A 14,405-nucleotide genomic window follows, 5' to 3' on the forward strand; every position below is an offset into this window, starting at 1 on the left:
GCAGCCGTGGACAACCTCTTACCGGGGTCCAAGAACGTTATTGTGTTATAGCGCTGGGGTTAAAATGTTTGGCATAATGTGTGTAAATGACAGTTTTGGACTGGGCAGCACGGTGACTCAGTGGTCAGCACTGGGGTCCTAGGTTTGAATCCAACTCCATCATCTGCATGACGTTTGGGCGTTCTCCACGTGTTTGCGCGGGTTTCCTCCCACATACTGATAGGGAACTTAGATTGTGAGCCCCACTGCGGACAGGGTGATGCTAATGTCTGCGGAATATGTCAGCGCTATATAAGTGAGTAAAATAAATTATGACTGGACTCCGGGTCCACAAACAGCATACTCTTTAACAAAAAGGCATTCAAAGAGTCACATTTCAATGGCAGGATTCTCTTGTATTTAAGGGGTTTTCTCATAAACAGCCAATTCACAGGATAGGCATCTGACAGCTGATGGTTCGACAGATAGGACACCCAGCGATCAAGAGAATGGTGGTCCACGATTCACCATCGTAGTGTGCATGCAAGACCATTGTTCCATGCAATTCTATGGCTATGCTAAGTACAATGCTCTACCACCAACAGTACCATAGAAGTGAATAGAGCGGTGGTCATGCATGCACACAACTTCTACATTCATATGGAGCATTGGGGACCTCCACTCTTTTAATCGCTGTGGCTCCCAACAGACAGGCCCCTGGTGATCACACATGCTCTATGTATTCTGTATAAGGGATACGTGCTTTGTGCATGCATGATCATCATTCTCTTCACTTTCATAGGACTGCTGATCACAGCGCTCATCTCTTTCCCCAAAAGTACCATAGAAGTAAATGGAGTGGTTGTCACGCATGCAAACTATTGCTCCATTCATATGAGTAATTAGGGACCCCCGATGACTTCATCACTGAGCGTCCCAGTAGACAGATCCCTAGCAATCTGCCAGTTTTACCCCATACCTGTGGATAGGGGATACGTGTTCTTTGTGGGAAATCCCCTTTAAAAACATAAAAATATGAACGATCACAACAACAAAAAAGAAAAAGAAAACAAAAACAAAGCAAAACACTTTTTGTTCTGATTAGTTGGGAGCAGTTAATCAGTTTCTACCGACCACAAGAACTTGAACTACAGTTTTATTAACTTAGATACAAACATCGGTCCCCAGGCTTTTCCTTTACGTGGGAGAACTAACAGTCCATGAGTTACTTGTGCTGAAAATGTGAACTCATGGGATAATGTATTGGCCAAGTCACTCAGGTCCACGGAGAGGACGTCTCTGCAAGAGTTCAAGACGCTGGAAACCACGGCGCTGTTTTCAGACTCCGATAATGTGCATGTAGAATACACCACTGATCCTCCGGGACGAAGGGCATGGATGGCAGACCTGTGCAATTAGAAACAAGAGCAAAGACAAACTAGTGTTATAAAAAGGAAATTATCCTGCCCACAAGGTCAGCGGAAAAAAATCTTTATTTGACAAATTCGGAAACATTTATGTTCTAAACGGTAATGGCAGATGCTTGACCCTCACTAATAAGTGACCTGGTTTTGAATGTCCTTCAATTCAGAGCAAAGAACAAGCAAATAGGGTCATCTGGGCGGACAATCTCCACTGACGATAATGCTGCGTTCGACACTAACAGAAATGAGACAGCTTGGGGCTCCTCTAAAGCAGATCATCCCCACAGTAAATGTGTGGCAATTATCTGATAAAATTCTCCCTCACGTGGTCTAGCTACTTGTACTTTATAACCATTCAGCTCTTGTTGTAGTAGAAAATCAGCTTCCCCATGCCGGTGAGCCTGTGTTTATACACCAAAGTAAGAGCTAACAACCTTGGAGACTTGGAGAAAATAAAACAGGGGAAATAAGTAAAATAACTGAAAAATTTTAAAAAAATGAAGTACAAAATGATCCCCCTTTTTCCCTCATCAAGCCCTTTGTTAATGAAAAAAAAAAAGAAAGATACATATTTGGATTTTGCTGTGTCTATAAGGGTATGGCTTATCCCACACTGCTAGATTTCTTGTGACTGGTGCGGCAATCCCATTCATTTGCACCGCCAATCTGTGAACCTGGCCGCAACCAGTGTCACCGTGTAGCCGTACCCTAATGGTCTGAAATATAAAATGATCACATTATTTATCCCATAAAGTGAGCGCTGTAAAAAGGAAACAATAACACACAATGCCAGATTTGTCTCTGCTTAGTCCACTCAACACCCAAAAAATTTAATCAAAAGTGATCCTGTACAAACATATAATAAGCCCCCAGACAGCTCTGCTTTGGTACTTAGGAAATGGCAACACAAAGCATTTTATTTCAAAAAAGTGATTTAATTTTGCAAAAGTAGGAAACTATTAACAAAAAAAAACTATATAAATTCAGTATCATCTCAATCGCATTGAATAAAGTTAACATTTTATTTATGCTGCATAGTGAACACTATAACAAAAACCGATAAAAAGTGTTGCTCTATGGTCAGTTCACCTCCCAAAAAATAAAGTCATGAGTAATGAAAATGTCACATTTACCAACGAAAACTACAGCATGAGAAAAAGCTTAGAGAAGGCTCACCTCCTAGGCAAAAAATGGAGTGGGTGCACCTGCGGGAAGATTACACCCAATCTTCAAAAGGATTTAGTGAATATAAAGTGTAGCAGGGCACACCTGCACTTGAGGTCACACAGGAGAGTAGGGTGGATAGTTATATATTTTTATTTATGTCAATTCAATACAAGAAAAATATACTTATAAAATTATTAAACAGTATGCTATATAGACTTAAATTCCTCTAAAAATGGGTATCGCTAAAATGTAACAACACATGTGTGATCCTATGGGAAGGATATCTTGATGGCCAAGTTCCTTACTAATGATAGTGTCCAATACACTTGGTATGATCAGGTTTGTATTGTCAAGAGTCATAGATTGAATGCCGTATAGTCAGAGTGCCACTCACTCCGGTTTCTTTTGCCGTTAGTTGACAATGCAACAGATCGCTCTGCCTGTGTATACACTCGTTCGGCACTTTTGTTACTTACAGTTCTGTAGGTTTGTGCCGACTGTGCTGAAATTTCACGTGGCGTCCCACGTGTGATGCGTTATTCAGGCTGCGGTATATCCTCCAGGAGATAAAATCAGGGATCCACGGTAATCCACGGTGATCAGTTGTAGAAGTGCAGTCTCAGTAATTTGGTAAACTTCAGTTCCTGCACGGGTACTCAATCACGCAGGCAGGTCAGATGTTGCTGCGGCTGATGAGTTTTAAAAGATTTTTCAATTTTTTCTACCAAGTTGTGATTACCAATCCCGTTACTCCTGGTCGACTTGAAGCGCTTCAATACGTCCTTAGTCTCATGGAATTGTCCTACCAGACGCGTTTCGGAGTTAACTTGACTCCTTCCTCAGTGGTATACCACTGAGGAAGGAGTCAAGTTAACTCCGAAACGCGTCTGGTAGGACAATTCCATGAGACTAAGGACGTATTGAAGCGCTTCAAGTCGACCAGGAGTAACGGGATTGGTAATCACAACTTGGTAGAAAAAATTGAAAAATCTTTTAAAACTCATCAGCCGCAGCAACATCTGACCTGCCTGCGTGATTGAGTACCCGTGCAGGAACTGAAGTTTACCAAATTACTGAGACTGCACTTCTACAACTGATCACCGTGGATTACCGTGGATCCCTGATTTTATCTCCTGGAGGATATACCGCAGCCTGAATAACGCATCACACGTGGGACGCCACGTGAAATTTCAGCACAGTCGGCACAAACCTACAGAACTGTAAGTAACAAAAGTGCCGAACGAGTGTATACACAGGCAGAGCGATCTGTTGCATTGTCAACTAACGGCAAAAGAAACCGGAGTGAGTGGCACTCTGACTATACGGCATTCAATCTATGACTCTTGACAATACAAACCTGATCATACCAAGTGTATTGGACACTATCATTAGTAAGGAACTTGGCCATCAAGATATCCTTCCCATAGGATCACACATGTGTTGTTACATTTTAGCGATACCCATTTTTAGAGAAAACTACAGCATGTTCTTCAAGAAACAAACCCTCACACCGCTCTGTCAAAAAGCGTAGGCTCTCAAGATAGAGCTACAAATAAAGCATATGATTATTAAAGGAGTTTTCCAGTCTCGACATTTGTGGCATGCCACAAATGTCATATAGGTGCAGGTCCCAACTCTGGGACCCGCTGCTATTTCCAGAATAGTGCCCTCAAAGTGGAGAGCCCCCCCCCCCCCAGTAACCACTATAGAAGTTCTGAAAATAGCCGAGCACTTGCACAGCTATTTTCCAGCAGTCCCAAAGCGATGAATCAAGAGGGGGCTGCACTTGGACAGCTTGATCTCCATTCACTGCTATGGGACTTCTGAGGGTGCTCATGGCAGTAAAAAGAGAGGGTGCCACACATTTTTCACTTGGAAAATAAAAGCAGTTCCCAGAGGTGGGACCAGCACCTATCTGACATTTGTAGCATTTCTTAGCAATATACCACACATCCAGAGAAGGGAAAATCCATTTAAACCTTCTTTTTATTGTGCAAAAGCAGTAACCCATAAAATAACTACCAAAATTTGGTAATTTTGTACTGACCATCTGAATAAAGTTAATGTCAATTTTTTTTACTGCACAGCGAATGTGCGTAAACATTTTAAAAAAATAACAGAATTTAGTCACCTTGCCTACCACACATAGAATAAAAAGTAGTTAAAAAGTTGCAGGTATCTTAAAATGGTACAAATAAAAAACTACCACTCATCTCTCAAAAACAAGGCCTTACACAGCTCCATCTAAGTCAAGGTTATTGAGACATAAAGATACCAAAAAGGAAGAAAATAAATAAAATATATATCTATATATATATATATATATATATATATACATATATATATATAGTAGAGTACAGACCAAAAGTTTGGACACACCTCATTCAAAGAGTTTTCTTTATTTTCATGACTATGAAAATTATAGATTCACACTGAAGGCATCAAAACTATGAATTAACACATGTGGAATTATATACATAACAAAAAACTGTGAAACAACTGAAAATATGTCATATTCTAGGTTCTTCAAAGTAGCCACCTTTTGCTTTGATTACTGCTTTACACACTCTTGGCATTCTCTTGATGAGCTTCAAGAGATAGTCACCTCAAATGGTCTTCCAACAGTCTTGAAGGAGTTCCCAGAGATGCTTAGCACTTGTTGGCCCTTTTGCCTTCACTCTGCGGTCCAGCTCACCCCAAACCATCTCGATTGGGTTCAGGTCCCATGACCGTGGAGGCCAGGTCATCTGGCGCAGCACCCCATCACTCTCCTTCATGGTCAAATAGCCCTTACACAGCCTGGAGGTCTGTTTGGGGTCATTTTCCTGTTAAAAAATAAATGATGGTCCAACTAAACGCAAACCGGATGGAATAGCATGCCGCTGCAAGATGCTGTGGTAGCCTTGCTAGTTCAGTATGCCTTCAATTTTGAATAAATCCCCAACAGTGTCACCAGCAAAGCACCCCCACACCATCACACCTCCTCCTCCATGCTTCACGGTGGGAACCAGGCATGTAGAGTCCATCCGTTCACCTTTTCTGCGTCGCACAAAAAAACGGTGGTTGAAACCAAAGATCTCAAATTTGGACTCATCAGACCAAAGCACAGATTTCCACTGGTCCATTCCTTGTGTTCTTTAGCCCAAACAAGTCTCTTCTGCTTGTTGCCTGTCCTTAGCAGTGGTTTCCTAGCAGATATTCTACCATGAAGGCCTGATTCACACAGTCTCCTCTTAACAGTTGTTCTAGAGATGTGTCTGCTGCTAGAACTCTGTGTGGCATTGACCTGGTCTCTAATCTGAGTTGCTGTTAACCTGCGATTTCTGAGGCTGGTGACTCGGATGAACTTATCCGCCGCAGCAGAGGTGACTCTTAGTCTTCCTTTCCTGGGGCAGTCCGCATGTGAGCCAGTTTCTTTGTAGCGCTTGATGGTTTTTGTGACTGCACTTGGGGACACTTTCAAAGTTTTCCCAATTTTTCGGACTGACTGACCTTCATTTCTTAAAGTAATGATGGCCACTCGTTTTTTTTTTTTTGCTTAGCGGCTTTTTTCTTGCCATAATACAAATTCTAACAGTCTATTCAGTAGGACTATCAGCTGTGTATCCACCTGACTTCTCCACAACGCAACTGATGGTCCTAACCCCATTTATAAGGCAATAAATCCCACTTATTAAACCTGACAGGGCACACCTGTGAAGTGAAAACCATTTCAGGTGACTACCTCTTGAAGCTCATCAAGAGAATGCCAAGAGTGTGCAAAGCAGTAATCAAAGCAAAAGGTGGCTACTTTGAAGAACCTAGAATATGACATATTTTCAGTTTCACACTTTTTTGTTATGTATATAATTCCACATGTGTTAATTCATAGTTTTGATGCCTTCAGTGTGAATCTACAATTTTCATAGTCATGAAAATAAAGAAAACTCTTTGAATGAAAAAAAGGTGTGTCCAAACTTTTGGTCTGTACTGTATATTGTAAGGATTAGCTCTGGTAGGCAGGGTAAGCGGACGCAGTACAGAGGCCAAACAAGTTCGTAAATCAAAATGTCAGTGTTTATTCACACAAAAGACAAAAGAAAAACAACTCATAACAGTCTTGGTGTTAATTCACACAATGAAAAGTCCATAGAACAAACACGTCACCTTGCTAGCCATTTTATCCCCGGCAGTCCACAGCAGGCTTTAGGGGCCTGTTTCCCAGCATACAGCCCTCATGCAGCTCTGAACCTTCCAGCACAGCACCATGCTTCAGATCCCAAGACAGAGACTTATCTACTGAGCCCAGCTGCCTATTTAAAGAACAGCCAGGTGCTGCCAAAACCCTGACCGGCACTTAAACTCCGGTCCAGTATTTGATCTCACCTGGCTGGAAATCAACCCAGCCGCCCGTGTTGGGAGGAAAATACCTGCCTTCCCAAACAGAACCCCTTGCTTTGTCACTATAAATATATATATATATATATATATATATATATATATAAATTCAACACCTTATTGTCACGGCTGAGGACGGGGAAAATCCTCAGCCGTGCGATGCCAGATGATGTTAACCCCTGCTCGGCCAGGACGACAGAATTAGGGAGCAGGTCACCTCCTAAACGCATCCCTAATCTGACCCTAACTCCTAGCTGCATGGGCCGACCTTTAAGGTAGGAGGACCCATGCTCAGGAACCTCGGATCCCTAACTCACCCTCCGACCGGTCCCTGGACTAGGAGTCAGGGTAAGACGGCCTGTTCCTTCTGGACACGAAGGAACAGGGGTCTTACTGGCCAAGCTGCAGGGAAAAGGGGAAACGCAAACAGATCTATGGATATGGCAGGTGAACTGAACCAGTTCCACCTACCTGCCACAGCCTTGCTGACTGGATCCCTGTGCTGGCAAGCTGAAGATCACAACGCATCCACACACAGGGACCCAGATCCATAGCTGCACAGAAAAACAAGGAAAACATCAAATAGACATCACACATAAACTTGACATAAACTTAAAAGTCACAGTTAGTTTTACATTTATGACCACAAGGGTGGCCCTCACTGGCAGATGGTATTCACAGGAGGCTGCTCCAGCTAAGCATGGCTGAAGCAACCCACTGAGACATGCCAGACACAGAGGCTTTATAGGCCTAAGTGGCCACACCCACACAGACACACCCAGTGTCTCACACACACAGAAAGGGAGTTAACCCTTCCATCACCAGGGAAGGGAAAACACCACTTAAAGGGGAAGTGCACAATAATATAAAACCAAGTGCACACATACACACATATCACACGCAACCGCATGCACAACACAGCAAGCTGACAAGACACAGCTCAGACTGCTATGCTGCCACATACATACTGTTGCCAGCGGCAACCACAGGTGAGGCAAATACCACAGCCCTCACCTGTGATTGACAACCAAACCAAAGACCGCTGACAACCGCATGCGGTTCAGGAGTCACGACCATAACCATGGCCGTGACACTTATATGCAACCCAAAATTGTGCCATTAAAAAAATTAATAAAAAATCATCCCTCAAAAAAACAAGCCCTCATAAGGTTACATCAATGGAAAACTGAAAATGTTCTGGCTCTTGGAAGGCTGGGATGAAAAAAAATTGAATCTGAAAGGCCATAATAGGCTCTGGAATTGATTATTTTAGTGTGCCAAGTTTGCCCAAGCATACTAATTCCATAAAAGAGTCCTCGATACAAGAGGCTTAAATTATGAGGTGTGCGCCTCCGAAAGCACAAGCTTGTGAAAAACGAGATTTTTGTATAACTTACCAGTAAAATCTCTTTCTCGCTCTTCCTTGGGGGACACAGGAACTCTTGGGTATAGCTTATCTCCATAGGAGGCGTGACACTAAGTAAAAGACTGTTAAGCCCCTCCTCCAGCAGCTATACCCTCAGCCTGGAGAGAGAGACTTCCAGTTATGTGCCCAAGTAGTGCAAGACAAAGGCAAGGAGTAACCAAACCAATACCAACAAGTCAGAAAAAAACACCCGTAGGGCAACAAAAAAACAATGGGTGGGCGCTGTGTCCCCCAAGGAAGAGCGAGAAAGAGATTTTACTGGTAAGTTATACAAAAATCTCGTTTTCTCGCCCAATTCCTTGGGGGACACAGGAACTCTTGGGACGTTCAAAAGCAGTCCACAAACAGGGAGGGACCACAATCAAAAGCGAACCAGGCACCGTAAACATTAAGGCACCGCCGCCTGCAAGACCAAGCGGCCCAAAGCAGCATCCGCCGAGGCATAAGTGTTCACCCTGTAAAACTTGGTGAACGTGTGCAAAGAAGACCAGGTGGCCGCCTTGCACAGTTGTTCAGCCGAGGCACGATTACGCTGAGCCCAGGAAGCCCCGACCGCTCTGGTAGAATGAGCGGTAACACCAAAGGGCGGATCCCTGCCCCGAGCACGGTAAGCCTCAACGATAGCCATCTTGAGGAAGCGGGCAACAACCACCTTAGACGCCGCCAGCCCCCTGCGCGGACCCTCCGGAATCACAAACAGAGAATCCGAGCGACGAAAGGGTCTGGTCACATCCAGGTAGATCCTGAGAGCCCGAACAACATCCAGACGGTGAAGCTCCCGCTCCCGGGGATGCGACGGGGACGGACACAGAGAAGGAAGGACAATATCCTCATTCAGGTGAAAGGCGGACACCACCTTCGGAAGAAAATCCGGAACAGGGCGGAGAACCACCTTGTCCAGGTGAAAAACCAAGAAGGGCTCCACGCAAGAAAGAGCCGCCAACTTAGACACACGCCGAAGAGACGTGATAGCGACGAGAAAGAAAACTTTGCAAGACAACAAGCGAGGGGAAACCTTGCGCAGAGGCTCGAAAGGGGAAGATTGGAGAGCCGCCAACACAACGTTAAGATCCCAAGCAGGAACGGGAGGGCGATAGGGGGGAGCACAGTGAGCAACCCCCTGAAGAAAGGTCTTAACCGGACCGAGCGGAGCCAGAGGACGCTGAAAAAGGACCGAAAGAGCCGAAATCTGACCCTTCAGGGTACTGAGACCCAAGCCCAGAACCAGACCAGACTGCAAAAAGGATAAAACCGTAGGAAGGGAAAACCTCAGAGGGGGAGTCCCCAAGGCCTCACAGAAAGCCAAATAGGCCCGCCAGGTACGATAATAAATCCTGGCCGAGGCCGGTTTTCGCGCACGAATCATGGTACGGACCACGTCAGCAGAAAACCCCCGCCGCGTCAGGACCGCGGTTTCAATAGCCACGCCGTCAAACGTAGCGACCCTAAAAGCTGGTGGAAGATCGGCCCCTGAGAGAGGAGGTCTTCTCTGAGAGGCAGAGGCAAGGGAGCGTCTGCCAGAAGCAACATAAGGTCGGCGTACCACGGACGACGCGGCCAGTCCGGGGCGATCAGGATTGCTGGCGTGCCCTCCGCCGCAATCTTCCGAAGGACACGCGGAAGAAGAGGCAGGGGCGGAAACACGTAGAGGAGCGAAAACTCCGTCCAGGGGAGGACGAGCGCGTCCGCGCCGTAAGCGTCCGGATCCTTGGCCCTGGCCACGTAGATGGGAAGTTTGTGGTTGAATCTGGAGGCCATGAGATCCACGTCCGGACGACCCCAACGGAGACAAAGAGACTCGAAGACGTCGGGGTGCAGAGACCACTCCCCCGGGTCGATCGTCGTCCGGCTGAGGAAATCCGCCGCCCAATTGTCCACCCCCGGAATGTAAATGGCCGAAAGATGAACCTCCGCCCAGCGAAGGATCAGAGACACCTCCCTCATCGCCGCCGCGCTGCGAGTGCCCCCCTGGTGATTTATGTACGCCACAGCCGTGGCATTGTCCGATTGGACCCGAACAGGGCGACCCTGAAGCAACGAAGTCCAGTGTCGGAGCGAGAGGAGGATGGCCCTCAGCTCCAGAACACTGATCGGCAGTCTGGACTCCGATGGAGACCAAGTGCCCTGGACGGACCGAGGAGGAAACACTCCCCCCCAACCCCGCAGACTGGCATCGGTGGTAATCACCAGCCAAGTCACTGGCAGGAAAGACTTCCCCTGAAGAGGGGTCCGCAGCCACCAGAGGAGAGAGGAACGAACCTGGGGGGAAAGGGGAAAATGCCGATCCAGACTCTCCTGGGACTTGTCCCAGGCGGACAGAATGGCCGTCTAAAAGGTGCGGGAGTGGTACTGTGCGTAAGGAATCGCCTCGAAGCAGGACACCATCTGACCCAGGACCCGCATGCTGAACCGGAAAGAAGGACGGCGGTGGGACAGAAGGCTCTGAACCGACCGATGGAGGAGCAGGCGCTTTTCCAACGGAAGCCGAACCACCGCTGAATCCGTATCCAGCAGCATCCCCAGAAAGACCAATTGCCGGGAAGGAACAAGAGAGGATTTGGGTAGGTTGATAACCCAACCGAACCGGCGCAAGGTTTGCAGCGAGAGATCCACGCTGGCGGAAGTCAGTGACAGAGAAGGCGCCTTGATTAGGAGGTCGTCCAGATATGGAAGCAGAAAAACTCCCCTGGAACGAAGTAAGGCGAGGACCGGGGCAAGGACCTTCGTGAAAACACGAGGGGCCGTCGCCAGCCCGAAGGGAAGGGCAACGAACTGGTAGTGGTCGGACCCCACTGCAAAACGCAGAAAGCACTGATGACACCGTGCGATTGGAATGTGAAGGTAGGCGTCCTGGATGTCGATGGAGGCCAGGAACTCCCCCTGTTCCAGAGAGGCCACCACCGACCTGAGAGACTCCATCCGGAAACGCTGAAGACGAAGGAAGCGGTTCAGCCGTTTTAGATCCAGAATGGGTCGCACCGAACCCTCCTTCTTGGGGACCACAAAAAGGTTCGAATAGAACCCCTTGAACCTGTCTCCCATAGGAACCGGGGTGATGACTCCTTTGTCTAGAAGAGTTTGAACGGCAGCAAAGAAATCGGCCGCCCCTCGGGAATCCCGGGGAACCCGAGAGCGAAAGAACCGAACTGGGGGAAGGGACGCAAACTCGAGTTTGTACCCGGAAGACACAACCTCGAGAGCCCAGGCGTCGGAGACGTGCGCCTGCCAGAAGTCCCTGAACAGGAGGAGACGTCCCCCCACCCGGGTGGGTGGGGGCGCACCTTCAGGCGGGGGCCTGCTTGGTCGCGGGAGCGCGAGCAGGTTGAGATTTGCGCCAGGAGGGCTGGGTCCGAAAAAAGGGTTTCTTACGCCTGTCCTGGACAGGGTTAGCGGACGGACCTGAGGCGGTGCGAGGAGCAGAAGCCCTACGAGAAGACCTGAAGCGGGAGAAGGTGGGACGACCACGAGTGGAGCTCCTAGCCTTGGATTGGGGAAGATGGGTACTCTTCCCCCCCGTGGCTTCAGAGATGATTTCATCCAAACGGGTCCCGAACAAACGAGCACCAGAGAAAGGAAGGCTAGTAAGAGACCGCTTTGACGCGGCGTCCGCCGACCAAACCTTTAACCAAAGCTCCCTCCTAGCCGAAACGGCCAGGGCAGACGAACGGGCAATAAGAGCCCCTGCATCCAGGGATGCTTCACATACAAATTTTCCAGCCTGAACGATAAGTTGAGCCAGGGCACGGAGGTCTTGAATAGGGACGTCGGATTCAAGCTCCAGATCCAGCTGAGATGCCCATTCTGAAACCGCTTTACCAGCCCAAGCGGAGGCAAAGACTGGCCTAAGCGCGGATCCGGAGGCCGAAAAGATACCCTTTGTAAGGGCCTTTATACGGCGATCCTCAGTGGATTGTAAGGAAGAACCATCTGCGACGGGAATAGCCGTGCTCTTGGACAAACGGGCCACAGGGGGGTCGACCTTAGGAGGAGACGCCCAGTTTGTGATGCAATCCGCCGGAAACGGATAACAAACATCTAACTTTTTTGGCGGGGTAAAACGTGCATCAGGATGGGCCCAGGCCTTAGAAACCACTGACGAAAAGTCAGCATGGAGGGGAAAAACCGCAGAAGCCTGCTTCTGGCGAAAAAAGGAAACACTGGTTTTCTCAGGATCAGGAGGATCATCGCGAATCTTAAAGGTATCACGGATATTGTTTATAAGGTGGCCCACAGCGGAAGCCAGCTTTGAAGGCAGTGCCGAATCCATATCCCAATCGGAATCAACCAGCTCCCCTTCAGAGGGCAAATCCTGCAAAGAGGAAGGACCCGACTGAGAACGCACCCTTGGGGGGGATACCGAAGCATCCGAGGATGACCGGTGATCCGCCCTTGACCGCTTCTGGGATTGGCGGGCTCTGGAGGAGTCGCCTGCAGAGAGAGACTCAGACGGGTCGGCCAGGACAGCGGACCCGGAGGGCCCAGCAGGGGAATCATCCGGCTGCGACAAGGGCAACACACCTGCAAGTCGGCCCACAACGCTAGTGAGACTAACCACAGCCTGGGAGAGGGATCTAGCCCAGTCAGGGGGATCCAAGAGGCCAGGGGGTGACACAACAGATGGCGGACCCTGCGATGGGTCTTTGCAAAGCGAGCAATGCGGGTCAGACTGCCCTTGAGGAAGGGGCGCCTTACATGCGGTGCAGGTATGATACCAAGGTCCCACAGGCACTAAGGGGTCAGACATGTTGGTAGGAGCAATAGAAAAAAACCTGCGTCCAGGCCAGGGGGCTAGAGTGGAGGAAGGGTCAACAGTCCTACCAGGTCACAGAGGAAGCAGAACGGCAGCGGCAGCAGCAGAAGAACGGCGGCGGCAACCAGAGCAATGGTCCGTCCTGCAGTGAGTATCCCAGAAGCACGCAGGCACGAGAGTGGGCGGGACTAGTGAGGCGCGGGAAGAAGGGCGTCCGGCCCCTGACTGAAGACCAAGCAAGACGCTGGGACGGACCGAAACTCCGCCCCCCACCGAAAACATTATCGCGCGCCTCCCCCTGTTCGCGATTCAAATCCCGCTCTGATCCATCACAGGTCTCCCAATGGCCCCCGCCGCAGCGGAAGCGAGAGGTAGGAAGCCGAAAGAGGAGGACCGGGTTTAGGCGTCCTGCAGAGCAACGGCACAGCGGTCGCATACCCGGCCGCTCCCAAACAAGCCTCCCCCATGAGCGCCGCTCAGCTCTCCTGGGACTTGTCCCAGGCGGTACAGACAGGGCGCCAGGCCGCCTCCGAATCGGAGCAACGAGGCCATCAGCAAAAGGGAGAGCCTAGAACGGAACGGAGAGGAGAGGAAGGGAAGGGAGGGGGAGGGGAGCGGAACGGCTGCACTAGCCACCTCACCTGCGACGTCTTCACCCTCTAGTCCATCCAGCTGGGACGCCCCTTCAGCCACTGGCACAAGAGTGACAGTAGCTGGAGAGGGGCTTGCAGGTGGGCGACCCAGTGCTGGCGGGATGCAGGGGAGCATGAGCTGCCCTGGTCCTCCTTTTCTTCTGTGGGGGAGACAGCAGGGCGGATAACCGGCCCTGGTGCAGCTCAACCCCGGGAAAACAGAGAAGTCTACTGCGACTCTGTTGTCCCTGTGGAAAAATCCAAGTGAAAAAAATAAAAATAAAAAATTAAAAAACTCTAAAAACTTCTCAAGACAACTCTGCAGTGCAGAGAGTGTCTTGCCTCCTTGACACTAAGCAGAAAACTGGAAGTCTCTCTCTCCAGGCTGAGGGTATAGCTGCTGGAGTTGGGGCTTAACAGTCTTTTACTTAGTGTCACGCCTCCTATGGAGATAAGCTATACCCAAGAGTTCCTGTGTCCCCCAAGGAATTGGGCGAGAAATCTCATCTACTTCGCTGCTACCATAAAATTCTGCAGATTTTCTGCATGCAATTCTGTTACAGAAAATATGCTCTGCTTATGTTAGTGTGTCTGTAGCCGAAGAGTGGGAGACTAAGTTCAGATGGTCGTAGCAGCTTGACGTCACTCAT

At 48.7% G+C, this 14,405-nt stretch overlaps 1 protein-coding gene across 2 annotated transcripts in view; it reads right to left on the bottom strand.

The window, feature by feature from the left end:
• Positions 1–1,122: 1,122 nt before the first annotated feature.
• The window catches only part of LOC122930850 (tRNA (cytosine(34)-C(5))-methyltransferase, mitochondrial-like), an 83,638-nt gene continuing 70,355 nt past the window's right edge, over positions 1,123–14,405 (bottom strand). For both annotated transcript variants that reach the window (XM_044284503.1, XM_044284504.1), the window contains one exon: positions 1,123–1,386. In XM_044284503.1, the coding sequence (XP_044140438.1) occupies positions 1,128–1,386 (259 nt within the window). In that variant the 3' untranslated portion in view covers positions 1,123–1,127. The remainder of the gene's footprint in view (positions 1,387–14,405) is intronic.

This window comes from Bufo gargarizans, chromosome 3 (assembly GCF_014858855.1).
Source record: "Bufo gargarizans isolate SCDJY-AF-19 chromosome 3, ASM1485885v1, whole genome shotgun sequence".
Taxonomy (NCBI): Eukaryota; Metazoa; Chordata; class Amphibia; order Anura; family Bufonidae; genus Bufo; species Bufo gargarizans.